The sequence below is a fragment of the Diadema antillarum genome, unplaced genomic scaffold, assembly GCF_040938485.1.
Source record: "Diadema antillarum isolate AM-2024a unplaced genomic scaffold, OU_Dant_1.0 scf00000115, whole genome shotgun sequence".
Lineage (NCBI taxonomy): Eukaryota > Metazoa > Echinodermata > Echinoidea > Diadematoida > Diadematidae > Diadema > Diadema antillarum.
Window position 1 is genome coordinate 1246624 of NW_027271004.1, and position 17279 is coordinate 1263902.

Here is a 17279-nt window from a genome sequence, read left to right on the forward strand (position 1 = left end):
CTAGGTGAGGGCTTCAAAACTTCTACACAGAATTTTGACCTTTGACTTCTTTGACCTTTGACCTTTGACCTTGATTTTTGACCTATATTGTACATTGCCTACAAAATGCTACTCCTTCGCCATTTCTAACCCGATTTTGATTCCGTTTGCTTTATGTGATGGCACTAGGTGAGGGCTTCAAAACTTCTACACAGAATTTTGACCTTTGACTTCTTTGACCTTTGACCTTGATTTTTTTACCTATATTGTACATTGGCTACAAAATGCTACTCCTTTGCCATTTGTAACCCGATTTCAATTCCGTTTGCTTTAAGTGATGGCACTAGGTGAGGGCTTCAAAACTTCTACATAGAATTTTGACCTTTGACTTCTTTGACCTTTGACCTTGATTTTTTTACCTATATTGTACATTTTGCTACTAAATGCTACTTCCGGCGGGGACATATATTACGCACCGCGTAATTTCTACTTTTCCTTGTTTAGTATTGAACTTCAAGGCACACATCTCGTCATATATAACCAGTCAAGAAGTGGAACAGAATAATTTGGACCATGACCATGGTCCTATATGATAGTATAAAATATATGTTCAAAAGACAAAAGTTTATATATCTATATAGATGTCTAACTGTAGTGTGTACAGATGTACAATAGAAATATCTAGAATTTGTATAATTCATTAATTAATGATGTATTTTATCAATTAGATTACGTCTTCATTATCATTATTATATGATTATGATTATTATTCAAGTTGTAAGTAGTTCAACGCCGTGCCATTGCTGGATCAGAATTCAGATCAAAATTCAGATTTATGCAACAGTTTGTAAGTTTGTTAGTTTGTTGTTGATTTTGTTGTTGTATTGTTGCATTAAATGCAAAAAGCATGTGAATTGTACCTCTCAGCAGTTCACTGTATACTTTATTAAGCCAGCAACAAGACAGTAACATGACAGTTTTACATGTACGTGGAATTGTCTTTATACCGGTACTTTTTTTTTTAATTCAAAGTTGTACGTGATTAAACTTGAAGTACGTACAAGGTCTGTAACGGTTTTCATCGCTCTCAATGTGTGTTATAAACAGAAGACAGTGCTCAGTGCTGTGGAGTCTACATGGCAGACATCGGGGATGGACTGGTCAGCAACATGGAGGTGGTTGAAGAAGAAGCAGAAAAAGGTGACCTCTATCTTTTAGTTTCTCCATTGAAGAGCTGCATGTAAATTGTTTTCAGGTTTCTGCTTCTTGAAATACTGCGGTGTAATCATGATATAGTCCCCACCGCTGCGCCACCACAGTGCGCGTGCACCCGTTGGGTATAGGGTATAGGGTATAGGGTTAGGTAGGGTTTTATTTAGTACGGACACGCAGCGGTGGGGACTAAATCACGATTATGCCGATACTGCAGTGTCCGATCAAATATATACATGTACATGTACTTTAAATATTGATTAGGTTTTCTTTTACAGCAATATTATTTGAACCTCAAATGTGTTTAGGTGTTAATATTATGCTAATGTAAGTTTATTATTCTCTATCATGGGTTTCTAATACACATGTCCACCATGTAATACATGTTTAAACTACTTTTTTCTTTGGGGGTCAAGTTAGAAAAGAATAGGTTTTCGGAAAAAGCTTTGTTATCATGACATAATGTACTGGTATATGCTCTTTCAAAAATAAATATAGGCCCTATTAACTGTTTGATGAAATCTTGGCATTTAAACAGCGGTACCCAAAATTCCATTGTCTGATTCAGTTTCTTATGTTCCTAAACTGATAGTCAGAATATTTCAGGAGTGATCTCTGACAGTGCACCGTTTTTGGTACCAGGACAATACACATTTTATTTTTTTATTTTTTATTTTTTACATTTGCAGCTGTAATCTGAGAAAGTTTTGTGTCAAAGTAGTACCTATTGACACATTAACAATTTATGTTTGATGCAACATATATTCAAAAACAATGACAAAAAGAATAACTTCAAACAACAGTAATACTCAAATGACTTCTTGATGTGTACCCAGATGATATCGAATTGAATAAGCGCAAAGCCAGTTCGTAGAACTTTGACTTACGCACTGCTTGAGCAGCAAATTTTATTTTTTCTACCAACAGGCAAGTGTTTTGGTGACAACATGGCAGGGATCGGGGAAGGACTGGTCAGCAACATGAATATAGTTGAAGAAGTGATTGTGGAAACAGGTACGGTAATTTAATCTTTCTTTAATTTCTGTTTGACAGATAAACTTTGTAATTACTATATATCTCCGTCAAGTGTTGTCAATTGACAGAGATAGGGAAGAGTGTGGTTCAGGTTAAAATTAGGTTGTTTTCTTTTCCTAAAACTTGATTTGTTTCGCCGTAGTTTAGCCTACCATTTGCTGATCAAAATATGTGCCCCCTCTCCCATTCCTTCACAATATGCATTGCGTCATACAGGATTTTTTTTTTTTTTTTTGTGTGTGTGTGTGTGTGTGTGCATGCCTGTGTGTGTTTAAGGATTATCTTTGACAAATAGGGCCAATAAACGAGGGATTGCATGATATGCATACGCTCACTGGGCGTGTACTTGAGGTGTAGGGTTAAAGGGTGTGTACACTTCTGGTCGAGGTGAGGATTTAGCTTTTAACGTTTCGCAAAATATTCAGAAACCACTCTATGAGATGTCAAAGAGCATGCAATTCTAAGGGGTATCAAAAGTTTATTTGATGAAAATTGGTTTTGGAATGGCTGAGATATCCAAAAACAAGGTGAAACAAAGTGATCCTAATAAAGTTGTGGCCTTTTGCCTTTTATTATTATCACATTTTTGGATACTATTATCTCATCCATTTGAAAACCAATTATCGTCAAATAAACGTTGAATCCTTTTTGAAATAACATCTTCTTTCATATTTCATAAGAGGTTTCTCATTATCTCATTTAAGAATGTTCAAAACATGAATCCCCACCTCAACCAGTACTGTACAGTCCCTTTAATACAATATGTGACCATGCACCTCAAAACGAACATAAAGTTGCACACACTGATTTTGCATGAGGACTGAAAATGAGTGAAATGGGTCAATGTAGCCGAACTTCACTTTTTCATATTTTCTGAAAGAGCGGGTCTTCTTTTACATTATGCTAAAATTTCTTATCATAAAACGGGCAGGAAAGTGTGTTTTTTTTAGCAGTTTATCTCGATCATTTTTTGGTAGAATAGTGTGATTAGGTGTGTCTTTAGAATTCCTTTTTCATTTCAGAAAAACCTTGTCCACACTCTTCACTTTCAACTCTAATAACTTTTGAAAGGACACTGCTACTGCTTTGAAAGTTTGCGTTGATTATAGACAGAATGTGTTAATGACCCATGCTTAATTTCAGTTTAATCTTATAATCCCTTCATTGTTGTTACTCTGGTGGTTTACTTCCTGTTTTTTGTCCCATTCATCCCACAGCCAGCACGGTTTGGTAAGGATTAAGCGCTTGAATAGACACTGTACTTCAGAGCCTCTTTTCTCAGTTCACAGTCTTCCTGAGTTTGTGCTTTCTTTCCAATATTTAGATAGGTTAGGAGAGTCCATTTGAGTTGAGTTATACATGATTTTAAAGCTTAAAGTCTGCTCTTTCAGAATATGGTCTTCACTAAAAATTCATGTCTGGCGACTTTTTGTCTGTTTTGAGGTGCAGGGTCACATATGTAGGGATTGCCTGCAAAGTTGGGTAGGTGCCAGAGTGCTGAGTGGTTTTGACTCAATTTTGTGTCTGCACGTTTCTTCCTGATTCTCGCTCATTTGTTCAGTAATGCCAGGCGACAGCTTCGCCTTTCCAGAAATGATGGAGAGTGGTGTTGCCATGGAGGCGGGCGGAGCCGGGGAGATACAGCTGCAGCTGGTAGAGCATCCAAAGGGTAGGATCCAAGTGGTGGCGGGGACTAATGGAGACATTATTCAGATCGTGGATCAGACTGGTAAATCTTCCCATCTCTGTCGCTTCCTGCCATGTCATGTTTGTGGTATCCCAACATTTGGCGCAGAAGGAATCACAATGGTAGAGATTGGTGTTCGACATCATCTTTGTTGGACCTTTAAAAACACAATTTAAAAACATAAATTTCTATGGGTCTTTAAATAGCAAAGGAATGTAAAGACTTCCTGTCATAGAAGTCATATTTTTGACAAGAAATTATGTATCCTCTGGTTGAAAGAGCTTCATTTGATAATACGTACATATTTTGAACTATTTCAGTATATTTGCATGTTTGTTTTGAAAAAAAAAATCATTGTATAAATGGAAATATGATGTAACTTTCTTATGATGACCCAAATACTACACTATTTGTGAAATAATTGCTTTGTAACATCATTGTGGGCTGCTTTGTATGGTCTCTGTCATGTAATCAAATTACATGTTAAGCAATGCCAACATGTCTGATGTAATGCTCAGTATTTTTTTTTTAATATAACCCTAGGTTTCATAGTTCAGTTTTCATGCATTGTATTAGTAGGCCTCCTATTTCTATTACAAGGAAGGTGCAAATTTATTTTTTTCCAACAAAGATATATCTTTCCAGCCCTAAGAATGCTTCAATGCTGTTTATAAAGCTGACATCCCTATAAACAATTGGTTATTCTTCATCTTCCCTGTCATCATTCTTATTCGGATTTCATCCTTGATTTTTATTGCAGGAAATCATCCTGGAGTCCAAGCAGTGATCATGGCCGGCGACATGGCTCCAAAACAGCTTCAGATATTAGGTTGGTTCTTGGTCAGAGGCAGGGACCTCCACCACAGAGGTCAAGTATTTGCTGCTTTGTCTGCTAGCAATTTATTACACACAAAAACAGGAGGTTATTAGGAGGTTTACAAAACCGATTGTAATATTTGAAGAAAATTGTTTGTATCCCTGTATTTAATCTTCCAATAATCTCCACCACAAGGTCAAAGGTCACAGGCAGGGTCAATGAATTTTAGGGCCTAATGTTAGGTTTTTAGGGCCCAATGTTAAGTGTTTAGGGCGCATTTAGATGATGGACCATAACATTTGATCCGTAAGTCTATTTGTGACCAAACTTGGATGGTAGAAGTACCTTGGGGAGTTAATGGTCACCACAAGGTCAAAGGTCACAGACAGTGGTCAATGAACTTTTAGGGGCCAATGTTAAGTTTTTAAGGCACGTTTCGATTATGGGTCATAACTTTTGCTCCATAAGTCCGTTTGTGATTAAACTTGGGTGATAGATGTCCCTCAGGGAATTGATGGTCACCACAAGTTGAAAGGTCACAGACAGGAGTCAATGAACTTTTAGGGCCCAATGTACTGTGCATTTAATTATGACTCCTAACTTTTTATCCGTAGGTCCATTTGGGTAATTCCGTGAAGTTGGGGCACAAAGTGTTACATTTTAGCATAACTCAATACTAATTATGCTATACATATATTGTTTATAGGCTTTACATTTGTATTGAGACCATACATTTTCCTGGAAATTTTGTGCCATTCAGACTCAATTTTGATGAAGTTATCTTAAAAAAATGTAACGGTGTCCTGTAGCATCGTGACGTGTCCATGTAGCATCGTGATAGTTAAAATCTGGTCCTAAAAGACAAATTAATGCAATTAGCTTGACCAAAATTTGATATAATATGCATAATTACTAGATTAGTCAGATAGCTAAATATCTTAACTTTCCTTTCCACAGTTTTACTCTTACAAGAAAATTTACACAATGTGTCACTATGCTACGCGGTGTCCACCAAATGTAACAAAAAAGGACACCGCGTAGCATCGTGATACATTTTGTAATTTTCTTTTAAAATTAAAACTGTGTACAGGAAATTTGAGATATTTAGCTATCTGACTAATGTAGTAAATATGCATATTGAATCAAATTTTGGTCAAGCTAATTGCCATAATTTGTCTCTTAGGACCAAATTTTGAAATATCACGATGCTACATGGACACGTCCCGATGCTACAGGACACCGTTACATATTGTTTAATAACTTCATCAAAATTGAGTCTGAATGGCACAAAATTTCCAGGAAAATGTGTGGCCTCAATGCAAATGTAAAGCCTACAAACAATAAATGTATAGCATCATTAATATTGAGTTATGCTGAAATGTATTTTTCAAATATCACGATGCTACATGGACACTGCCCCAACTTCATGGAATTACCCATTTGTGAACAAAATGAAAGAAAAGGTGTTGTACGTGTGTGGGCGAGACACATTACGGCACTTGCCTTGTTTTGAGTGTTTGGTTTCATTAGTCATGTCATTAAATTACACGTTAAGCAATGCTAACATGTCTGATGTAATGCTCAGTATTTTTTTTTTTTTTAATATAACCCTAGATTTCATAGTTCAGTTTTCATGTATTGTATTAGTAGGCCTCCTATGTCTATTACAGGGAAGGTGCAAATTTATTTTTTTCCAACAAAGATATGCCTTTCCAGCCCTAAGAATACTTCAATGCTCTTTATAAAGCTGACTTCCCCATAAACAATTGGTTATTCTTCATCTTCCCTGTCATCATTCTTATTTGGATTTCATCCTTGATTTTTATTGCAGGGAATCTTCCTGGAGTCCAAGCAGTGAGCATGGCCGGCGACATGGCTCCAAAACAGCTTCAGATATTAGGTTGGTTCTTGGTCAGAGGCAGGGACCTCCACCACAGAGGTCAAGTATTTGCTGCTTCGTCTACTAGCAATTTATTACACACAAAAACAGGAGGTTATTAGGAGGTTTACAAAACCGATTGTAATGTTTGAAGAAAATATATTTTTAACCCTGTATTTAATCTTCCAATAATCTTCACCACAAGGTCAAAGGTCACAGGTAGGGGTTAATGAATTTTAGGGCCTAATGTTAGGTTTTTAGGGCCCTGTGTTAAGTTTTTTGGGCCCAATGTTAAGTTTTTAGGGCGCATTTCGATTATATACCATAACATTTGATCCGTAAGTCTATTTGTGACCAAACTTGGATGGTAGATGTACCTTGGGGAGTTAATGGTCACCACAAGGTCAAAAGTCACAGACAGTGGTCAATGAACTTTTAGGGCCCAATGTTAAGTTTTTAAGGCACGTTTCGATTATGGGTCATAACTTTTGATCCATAAGTCTGTGATTAAACTTAGGTGGTAGATGTCCCTCAGGGGAGTTGATGGTCATCACAAGGTCAAAGGTCACAGGCAGGGGTCAATGAACTTTTAGGGCCCAATGTTAAGTTTTTAGGGCACGTTTCGATTATGGGTCATAACTTTCGGTCCATAAGTCTGTTTGTGATTAAACTTGGGTGATAGATGTCCCTCAGAGAATTGATGGTCACCACAAGGTGAAAGGTCACAGACAGGAGTCAATGAACTTTTAGGGCCCGCGTTTTGATTATGGGTCATAACTTTTGATCCGTAAGTCTATTTGTGACCAAACTTGGATGGGAGATATACCTTGAGGAGTTGATGGTCACCACAAGGTCAAAGGTCACAGGCAGGGGTCAATGAACTTTTAGGGCCCAATGTACTGTGCATTTAATTATGACTCCTAACTTTTTATCCGTAGGTCCATTTGTGAACAAAATGAAAAAAAGGTGTTGTACATTTGTGGGCGAGACACATTACGGCACTTGCTTTGTTTTGAGTGTTTGGTTTCTGTAGTCATGTCATTAAATTACACGTTCAGCAATGCCAACATGTCTGATGTAATGCTCAGTATTTTTTTTTTTAATATAACCCTAGATTTCATAGTTCAGTTTTCATGCATTGTATTAGTAGGCCTCCTATGTCTATTACAAGGAAGGTGCAAATTTATTTTTTTTTCCAACAAAGATATGCCTTTCTAGCCCTAAGAATGCTTCAATGCTGTTTATAAAGCTGACTTCCCTATAAACAATTAGTTATTCTTCATCTTCCCTGTCATCATTCTTATTTGGATTTCATCCTTGATTTTTATTGCAGGGAATCTTCCTGGAGTCCAAGCAGTGAGCATGGCCGGCGACATGGCTCCAAAACAGCTTCAGATATTAGGTTGGTTCTTGGTCAGAGGCAGGGACCTCCACCACAGAGGTCAAGTATTTGCAGCTTTGTCTGCTAGCAATTTATTACACACAAAAACAGGAGGTTATTATTAGGTTTACAAAACCGATTGTAATGTTTGAAGAAAATATATTTGTAACCCTGTATTTAATCTTCCAATATCATGCCATATATTTCAAAATTGCACAATAGTTGTGATGATTATGAAAAGTTTAATAGGAATGATAGTAAGAAAAAAGGAAAAGTGGTGTTCAGTAGAGTAAGCTTGCCCTACAGGTGTTGCCCTGTAGGTACAGCTGTATTGTTGGGTTTTGCTGTACAAATAGCTCAGTAAGAAGTACATCTACAGTGCACTCCCGTTACAACGAACACGGTTATAACGAAATTTCGTTATAACGAAGTATATCTTCTGGTCCCAAAATTATCACCATTAAAGTCTATGGTACAAAATTCGCTTATAACGAACACGGTCATAGCGAAATTTCCGTTATAAAGAAGTCTTTTCCGAGCGCCACAGACAAAGAATAGCAAAAGAAATGTGCTCCGTTATAACGAAATTCGAATTGCTTTCGAAAATACGTAGCGGAACCACAGCGGAACAAACATTTATAGCGTCTCTGCATGGGTGAACGCTTCTCACCACTGTGTGTTCGCTCCTTGTGTCACGCACAGTTTCTGAGGGGAACTAGCGTTTATCATTGTAATAAAATAATCCCTTCACATTTCACATAGCTTTCCAGTGAATGATGAGTATTCAGCAAACATAATATATTATATACGTGGTTCCTTGGTTCGTTATATATGTGACCCTGCACCTCAAAACAAACAAAAAGTCGCCAGACATTAATTTTTAGTTAAGACCATATTCTGAAAGAGCAGACTTTAAGCTTTAAAATGATGTATAACTCAAATCAAATGGACTCTCCTAACCTATCTAAATATTGGAAAGAAAGCACAAACTCAGGAAAAGTGTGAACTGAGAAAACAGGCTCTGAAGTACAGTGACTATTCAAGCGCTTAATCTTTACCAAACCGTGCTGGCTGTGCGATGAATAGGACAAAAAAAGGAAGTAAACCACCAGAGTAATAACAATGAAGGGATTATCAGATTAAATTGAAATTAAGCATGCCTCATTAACACATTCTGTCCATAATTAATGTCAACTTTCAAAGCAATAGCACTATCCTGTCAAAAGTTATTAGAGTTTAAAATGAACAGTGTGGACAAGTTTTTTTTCAGAAATGAAATAGGGATTCTAAAGACACACCTAATCACACTATTCTACCAAAAATGTTCGAGATAAACTGCTAAAAAAACACACTTTCCTGCCCGTTTTATGATACCAAATTTTAGCATAATGTAAAAGAAGACCCGCTCTTTCAGAAAATATGAAAAAGTCAAGTTCGGCTAGGTTGACCCATATCACTTATTTTCAGTCCTCACGCAAAATCAGTGTGTGCGACTTTATGTTCGTTTTGAGGTGCACGGTCACATATTGTATTTGTTAGGTTGTAACGAAAGAAAACTGCCGGTCCCGAGCATTTCGTTATAACGGGAGTGCACTGTACCTTGTAATCAGATGGCTTGGGTTCGGGTCTCAATGAGTCCAGCCCGACAGTTTCAAGTGGAAACACACCATTCCCTTTGGTAAGACAACAAAATTAGTAGTTGGATTCCCTTTTTGTTACAGAGCCACGACTCACCTAGAATTGTACAGAAAACATCCCAGCAGAATGCAAACCTGATGAAGTGGTGTTCCCCGTATACCCACACTTGGGCAGATCCTGAAAGAACAGACCCTAATCTTTAACCCGTTGAGGATGAGTCCCAAGTACACTCTGGCAAATGTCTATAGGAAAAACATGTTGTGGGAAAATAAGGCCTTCCTAAACAGGTTAAAATGATGTACATGTACATGTACATATAACTCAATTTACATGGACTCTCCTAACGTTTCTAAATATGGGAAGAATACACACATTTCTGAGAAAGAGGCTCCTTAAGATAGGGTCTATTCAAGCGCTTAATCTTACCATGCCATACTTTGTGCAATTAAGAATCGGACAAAAACATACATGAAGTGAGCAACCACTACCGCTTTCCCAACTAAAGTCATTATTGTCAGCTTATTACTTCTCTTAGCAGAAAGGTAGAAGTAACTCATTACTTTTGATTTGAAACCATCATGGATCAAAAACTAGAATCACTGGATTTGATTTTAACCCTAACTAGGCCGGGGGGGCCTCCGAGGCCCCCCCTCGACGTTCCGCGCGATGTATCGCAATCGCAAAAAGCTATCGCCGCGACGTTTCATGACTTTTTTTTTCCGAGTCTCCCGCATCTTTTGACACCAAATTTGCGACGCCCGGGCGCACGGATCCGAAGTTACGCATAAATATGTAGGCCTACATGCATGTCAGACCCAAAATTGCTCAAAAACGTTAATTTGTGTACAATTTCAATGCAAACTGTGCTTACAGGCAAATTTCATAAAAGCATGATTATTTGGGTGTTTTATTGATTAAAATCAATGAATAACATGTTTTCTTGTTCGGAGCGGTGTTGACCCACCCCCCTCGACATTTCACGCCACGATTCCGCAACGCGCAAAGATTTTGCCGCGGCGTTTCATGACTTTTTTCATTTAAGTCTCCCGCATATTTTGAGACCAAATTTGCGATGTCCGGGTACGCCGTTCTGAAGTTACTACGCAATGTGTTTTGCATAAATGCATGTCAACCCAAAAACAGCTCAAATTCATGATTTTGTGTGCAAATCCAATGCAAATTGTGTTTTTTGGTCTAATTGATATAAATTAGATTATTTCAACTTTTAACCATTGAAATTAATCAATTCTAATGTAGATCAGCTTGGAATAGTGCCTCCAGCAAATTTTGGCAAAAAAACAATAGAAAACTAAAGGTCGAAAAAATAATAAAATACATAAGAAATTAACAAAACAATACAAATCAAAAGAAACTGATTTTGATTGCGCTATTTTTTTATAAGAAAATTGTTCGATATGTCTTGAGGTACTCTGACACAAAAATTTATCAATCTTTCAATCTTTTCAATGGAGTTATAGGTGAAAATATGATTTCATGCGTAAATTTGCATAATTAATTTATTCAAAAGTATAAAATCACATTTTTTCTACTGTATGACGATATAATCTTATAGTTGACATCCGGCTCTATGTACAGGCAAAATTTTGCGGCGATCGCGTGATGGGCGGCCGAGATCTGAAGGGGGTTTCAAATTGACCCCCTCCCCCCCCAGTAAAAACTTGGTCTCAAATAGCCCAGTTAGAATAGGGTTAATGCAAATGGACTCCCCTAATCTACCTAAATAATGGAAAAAAAGCACACACTCTGGAAAAGTGTGAACTATTTAAAGAAAAGAGGCTCAGAAGTAAAGCGGTTATTTCAGTGCTTAATCTTTGCCAAGTCGTGCTAGCTGTGCGATGAAAGAGACAAAGCACAGGATGTATACCACCAGAACATCAGGAATTGAGGGTTTGTCAGATTAAGCTGAAATTGAGTATGTTCTATGAACACATTCTCTACATGATCAATGCCAAATTTCAAAGCGGTAGTGTTATCCTTTCAAACGTTATTAGACTTGAAAATGAAGCGTGTGCAAAGGAATTCAAGAGATGGAAAGGGGCCTGTAAGAGATACCTTGTCATTTTACTGAAAACACACATCACCATTCATGTTATGATTCCAAACTAAAGAATAATGGAGAAGAAGCATAACTCTTTCAGAAAATATGAAAAACTCAAGATTGACTTGGTTGACCCATCCACATTTTTTTTTTTTTTTTGAGTCCTCACACAAAATCAAGGGGTGCAACTTTTTGTTCATTTTGTGATGCACAGTCACATATTTATGTTCGGCAAGCTTGACTGTAGTGGCCTCTCTGTCTGGTAACATAAAGCATGCAAAATGTCAAAATGCCATGGGCATCTTTGCATGCTTTATTTGAAATGTATATTTGTTTTGAAAACTTGCAGGGAAAATACTAGGCGGTAAATTACACAGTAATTGTGAGTTTCGAAACCAATCTTGAAAAAAGAGTCTAACATGACAATTTAAATAACAAAGTAAACATAACTAACAAACAGACATAGACTAGATCTGAGTTTCTTTTCGTACACCACATCTTCCTGCAGAGTAGAGCTACGTATTGCTGATCCTCAAGGTATAAATTGTCTCATTGTATTTGTATTTCCTACATGTTGAATTCCACTATACAGTGAACAAGAGAGACCCAAGGAAAACTAAGGTCAAGGCAAAGCTGAAAACCAAACCTGAGTCTGTCAAGAAGAACAGCCTGGCCATCAAGATTTCCAAGAGACCGACCAAGACAATAACCATGAAGGTGGCTGCAACAGCCACAAGTATCATCTGCCAGTTCTGCTGGAGGGAGTTCAAGAAAGAGCGCCTCTATGAGGTCCATAAGAAGACTCATGCCAAGGAGGATGAGCCGTACGTGTGCCGATACTGCAACAGCTGCTTCGAGAAGGACTCGCAGCGGAACAGGCACATGCGAAAAAAGCATGACTACTTGAAGTGCTTGCAGTGTGGCGCCTCGTTTGACAACAAAGTGTTCTTTGAACGGCACATGCTGATGCACAGTGGGCAGCCAATCATGTATGCCTGCAAAGTTTGCGGATCAACATTCACACGGAAGGACTACCTAGTCGTACATATGGAACTCCACAAGTCTGAGATGCCTGCTGGCTGGGATCCTGCCAGCATTCTACCTGAAGATAGTGGTGCACCCAAGAAGAAAGGGACAAAGGTGAAAAGGGGCACACTGTGCTGTCCACGCTGCAATAAAACCTTCAAGACCCTACTGCTACTCCAGAAGCATATTGCTATGCACAAGAGGAGGTTTAAGTGCCATTTCTGCCCAAAGCGATTCACGACAAGGATGAGGCGGGATGATCATATGAACGTTCATGCTGAAAATTCTCCATACAAGTCCCAGAAGGTGTTGGCTGACAAGAGCAGCAGTAGTCAGCATAAAAGCTGCCAAAGAATCAGGGAAACGGGAGAGAAGCCAGACCAGTGTGCCGAGTCCACAGTGAGGAATCACCAGCTGCCCCACACAGAAGGCAAGATTGAGTGTGACGTGTGCCACAGAAAGTTCGCGCGAAGATACGACATGCGAAAACACAGATTGTGCCATGGGGGCCAGGAGCACAGGGAGGCAAAGCTTGTGAGGTGTGACACTTGTGGCAGGGGTTTCCTTAATGCCAGCTGTCTACGAAAGCACCTCAGGGGCGATAGATGCAAGGCAAACTTCCAATGTGCTTTCTGTGAGCGGCATTTCAGTCGCAAGTCAGTTTGCACTGTGCACATGAAGGAACACATGGGTCTATCTGATGTAGCTTCCGTAGCAGAGGGCAGTCAAGGTGACAGCGAAAGGGGGAGTGAAGACAAAGGCAGTGAAGAAAAAGAGAGAGAAAAGACAAAGTCAGAGAGCTATACTTGTCCCATTTGCGGAAAGACCCTTGCCAGTTTTAAATCGCCGACAGGTCACTACAGCACCCATTTTGACAAGAAATTGTTCAAGTGTGATATGTGTGACCAATCTTATGCACAGCGGAGAAATCTGAGGAAACACAAACTGAGCCACAATGCGATCAATCTAGCCTGCCGCAAGTGCAACAAGGTGTTCTTGGACAAAAATGCTCTACAGAGACACATGGTTATGCATTCGTATGAGAAAAAGTATGTACATGTATGTGATGTGTGTGACAAGGCATTCATTTCAATGGCCTTTCTCAGTCAACACAAGAAATGCCACATAGTCAGGGATACAAGAAAGAAGCCATACCAGTGCAACGAGTGCGAACGTTCCTTTTTGGACCGAAAATCTTTGAGGAAGCATCTGTTGATTCATGCAAAGGGCGACATATCAAGAATCAGGAAGATTGAGTGCGAGGTGTGCCAAAAAATGTTTGTAAGCACTTACCAAATGCGAAAACACAGGTTGTCCCACGGGGGCCAGGAAAACAAAGAGGAAAGGCTGGTGAGGTGCGAACGATGTGGTAGGGGCTTCCTCAATGCTTTCTTGCTGCGCCGGCACCAGGGGCATAAGGGTTGCAGGGCGAAATATGTGTGTGCTGTCTGCAAGCAGTACTTCAGTCGTCGAGCCGACCTCACTGACCATATGAAGGAACATGATGCCCCTATGGACGGGAAGTGGTTCAGGTGTGATATTTGTGACAAATCATATGTGAGGAAGAAATGTCTAAGAAGACACATGCTCAGCCACAGTGGGAACAAAGAGGTTTGCCTGGTGTGCAATAAAATATTCTTTAGCAAGGCCGGGCTTAAGAGACACATGATGACACATTCAGGCGAGAAGCCATACGTATGCAATGTGTGCCCAAAGGCATATGCCACCAAGAGCGGGTACAGATACCATTTGCTTATGCACGCAGGGATACGATCACACAAGTGCCCAATCTGCGACAGAGCATTCATCATGAAGAATGACCTCACAGAGCACATAAAGATGGTGCACAAAGTATGTGCTGCAGCCAACAAACCAGGAGCATGGAGGTGTCGCATTTGTGACAAGGAAATAAACAGCAATGCAGAGGTGGTGGAGCACAAGAATTCACACGTGGAGGCTGCTAAAAGAGAAAGAGTGTACACACAAGATGGCAAGCCCTACTCCTGCACCTCTTGTGATCGGTCTTATACCAAGAAAGCCTTTCTTGTGAGACACCTTGTGCAGGTTCATGCAGCCGAAAAACCTTTCAAATGCGACGAGTGTGACAATTGTTATGCCCACCCACTTTCTCTGCGGCATCACAAGTTGGTTCATGCCGATGCTAGGCCACATCTTTGTGACATCTGCGGGAAGTCTTTCCTTGATGGTAGCTCCCTGAATAAGCACAAACAAACACATTTGGACCAAAGGATGCATGCCTGTCAACTTTGTGACAAGAGATACAGTGACAAAAAGGGGCTGTACAGGCATGTGAAAATGAAGCACACTGTAGGCGGCACTACATCGGAAAGCCACCCATGTAAGATATGTGGCAAGGTGCTCACTAGTCGAGCAGGGTTGGTGCTGCACCTGAGAATGCACACCGGTGAGAAGCCGTTTGAGTGCCAGATGTGTGGTAATGCTTTCGCCAGCAAACAGCAGCTGATCGGTCATACAAGAACGCATACTGGAGAAAAACCTTATAGTTGCGAAGAATGTGGCCAGTCCTTTGCACTAAAAAGCACTCTACGGCGACATGCCATTACACACACAGATCTGCGGCCGTTTGTTTGCAAAATTTGCAACAAGGCTTTCACCGACCCGAGTACGCTTTACAACCACAACAGAAAACACACTGGGGAGAAGCAACACCAGTGCAAGGACTGTGGAAAAAAGTTTTGGGCAGCATATAAGCTTAAGAGACATAAGCAAAGCCACCTGAACCGGACTGTTTTTAAGTGTCATGTCTGCAACCAGCCGATTTTCGGGCAGAGGAAACTGACAGAGCATCTGAATGTACATGAGAAGGAACAGCAGGTCGCCTCCAAGGCACTAGCAGCAACCAAGACCGAAATGGAGCACGTCATAGAGAATGGTGGATATGGGCAACCTCTGCAGGAGACAGGCAACCTGTTCTCAATCCCAAAGATGGAGGAATTTGCATGTAAGGTGTGTGGGAAAACCTACAGCCACAAGAAAAACCTCGTCAGGCATCAGAGGCAGACAGATCATGGGAAAGTATTCGGGAAGGAATATGATAGGCTGCCAGCAACCGTGACGGAAATACAGCACACCATAGAGGATGATGGATCTGGGCAACCTCTGCAGGAGACAGACAACCAATCCTCAACCACAAAGAATAAGCAGTTTGCCTGTAAGATATGTGGGAGAACCTACAGCCACAAGAAAAACCTTCTTAGCCATCAGAGGCAGACAGATCATCGGAAAGTTAGCATTAAGGAATATCAGGCTCTGGCAGCAACCATGACAGAAATACAGCACACCATAGAAGATGATGGATCTGAGCGATCTCTGCAGGAGACAGGCATCCAGTCCTCAACCCAAAAGAAGGAGCAATTTGCCTGTAAGACGTGTGGGAGAACCTACAACCACAAGAGAAACCTCCTCAGGCATCAGAGGCAGATGAATCATCGGAAAGTACACAAGAAGCAACATCAGGCTCTGGCAGCAACTGAAACAGAAATGCAACACAAAGGCAACCAGTCCTCTACCCCAAGGAAGAAGCGATTTGCCTGTAAGACGTGTAAGATAACCTACAGCTCCAAGAGAGAGCTCCTGAAACATGCCAAGATACATTTGTCGCAAAGGCCATTTCAATGTGACATCTGTGATAAGTCCTTCAGCAGACGATTGCTCCTCAAAGAACATGCCGCCTCACACAAGCGAGACAAACGGTGCGCCTGAGAAATCTGCGGCAAGATCTTCCGCACCCAGACCAAGCAGAAAGTGGCACATGAACACTCACAGTGATTAGCAGAAGATTACAAGTGCAATGCCTGTGAAAAACAGTTCCTAGAAAAGAGGGCTTCGAGTTTGCCAGACCTTTGAGGAGAGCAGAGCAAAGTCCTGGGAGATCTCGTGATTTGATTTTTTTTTTTTTTGAAAGCTAAACTGTACTCTAAATTCATCTTTGCTGCAATTGGCAAAGACAACAGAGAGCTTTAAAACTGCAAAACCGTTGATTCATGCATTCTGGAGTGAACTTCATTTAACACAATTCATACTACATGTATGAGGATTGTCGGCTGCATGTTGGACTTATTGATGCAGATGTATGTGAACAATAGAAGCTGTAAGTGCAACAGCTTTTCTGGAAATTTTGCTACAAACATGCAGAGATTATGTCACCTCTGGTATACTGGACTCCACAGGATAGCCCTGTTGTCCTTTTTTCTTTTGAAATCATAGATTATCATCTCTATAAACATGCATGATTACATATACAAAATGTATATTGTATACATGAGTTCAGAAAGAAACAAACTGCAATGCATTTTTGACCAATAAATTCAATTTTACCTAAGAAATGGTGCCCCAATGCCTTCCTCAGTAAAGTCTGAACAATAACGGTGTCAAAGTAAAGTAAAAATAAGTCATTTCGGGGTTCCACTTTTAGCATGAGCAGAAAAAGGTCATCTGTACCAGCAGAGCATGTTGGTTTTTAAATTCAGGTACTGCATGGTACCTCGATCTTGAAAGAATGCACGTTTTCAACTCTCTTGGAGG

The 17279-nt window shown here is 39.9% G+C and overlaps 2 protein-coding genes across 2 annotated transcripts; both read left to right on the top strand.

The window, feature by feature from the left end:
* Positions 1-1115: 1115 nt before the first annotated feature.
* Positions 1116-14086, top strand: LOC139719823 (uncharacterized). Its single transcript, XM_071631210.1, has 8 exons — positions 1116-1179; positions 2119-2205; positions 3788-3955; positions 4674-4781; positions 6562-6669; positions 7943-8050; positions 12280-13739; positions 14024-14086. The coding sequence occupies exons 1-8, from the start codon at positions 1116-1118 to the stop codon at positions 14084-14086; spliced, it is 2166 nt and encodes a 721-aa protein (XP_071487311.1).
* Positions 14087-14240: 154 nt separating this feature from the next.
* Positions 14241-16745, top strand: LOC139719852 (uncharacterized). The gene has a single exon (XM_071631237.1). The coding sequence runs from the start codon at positions 14298-14300 to the stop codon at positions 16455-16457; it is 2160 nt and encodes a 719-aa protein (XP_071487338.1). The 5' UTR covers positions 14241-14297; the 3' UTR covers positions 16458-16745.
* The last annotated feature ends 534 nt before the right edge of the window (positions 16746-17279 follow it).

Coding starts and splice junctions, on each gene's coding strand:
- LOC139719852 (XM_071631237.1), top strand. CDS start 14,298: ATGCTCAGCCACAGTGGGAACAAAGAGGTTTGCCTGGTGTGCAATAAA.
- LOC139719823 (XM_071631210.1), top strand. CDS start 1,116: ATGGCAGACATCGGGGATGGACTGGTCAGCAACATGGAGGTGGTTGAA. Junction 1,180..2,118: donor TGAAGAAGAAGCAGAAAAAG/GTGACCTCTATC, acceptor TTCTACCAACAG/GCAAGTGTTTTGGTGACAAC. Junction 13,740..14,023: donor ATGCTCTACAGAGACACATG/GTTATGCATTCG, acceptor GCGAAAACACAG/GTTGTCCCACGGGGGCCAGG.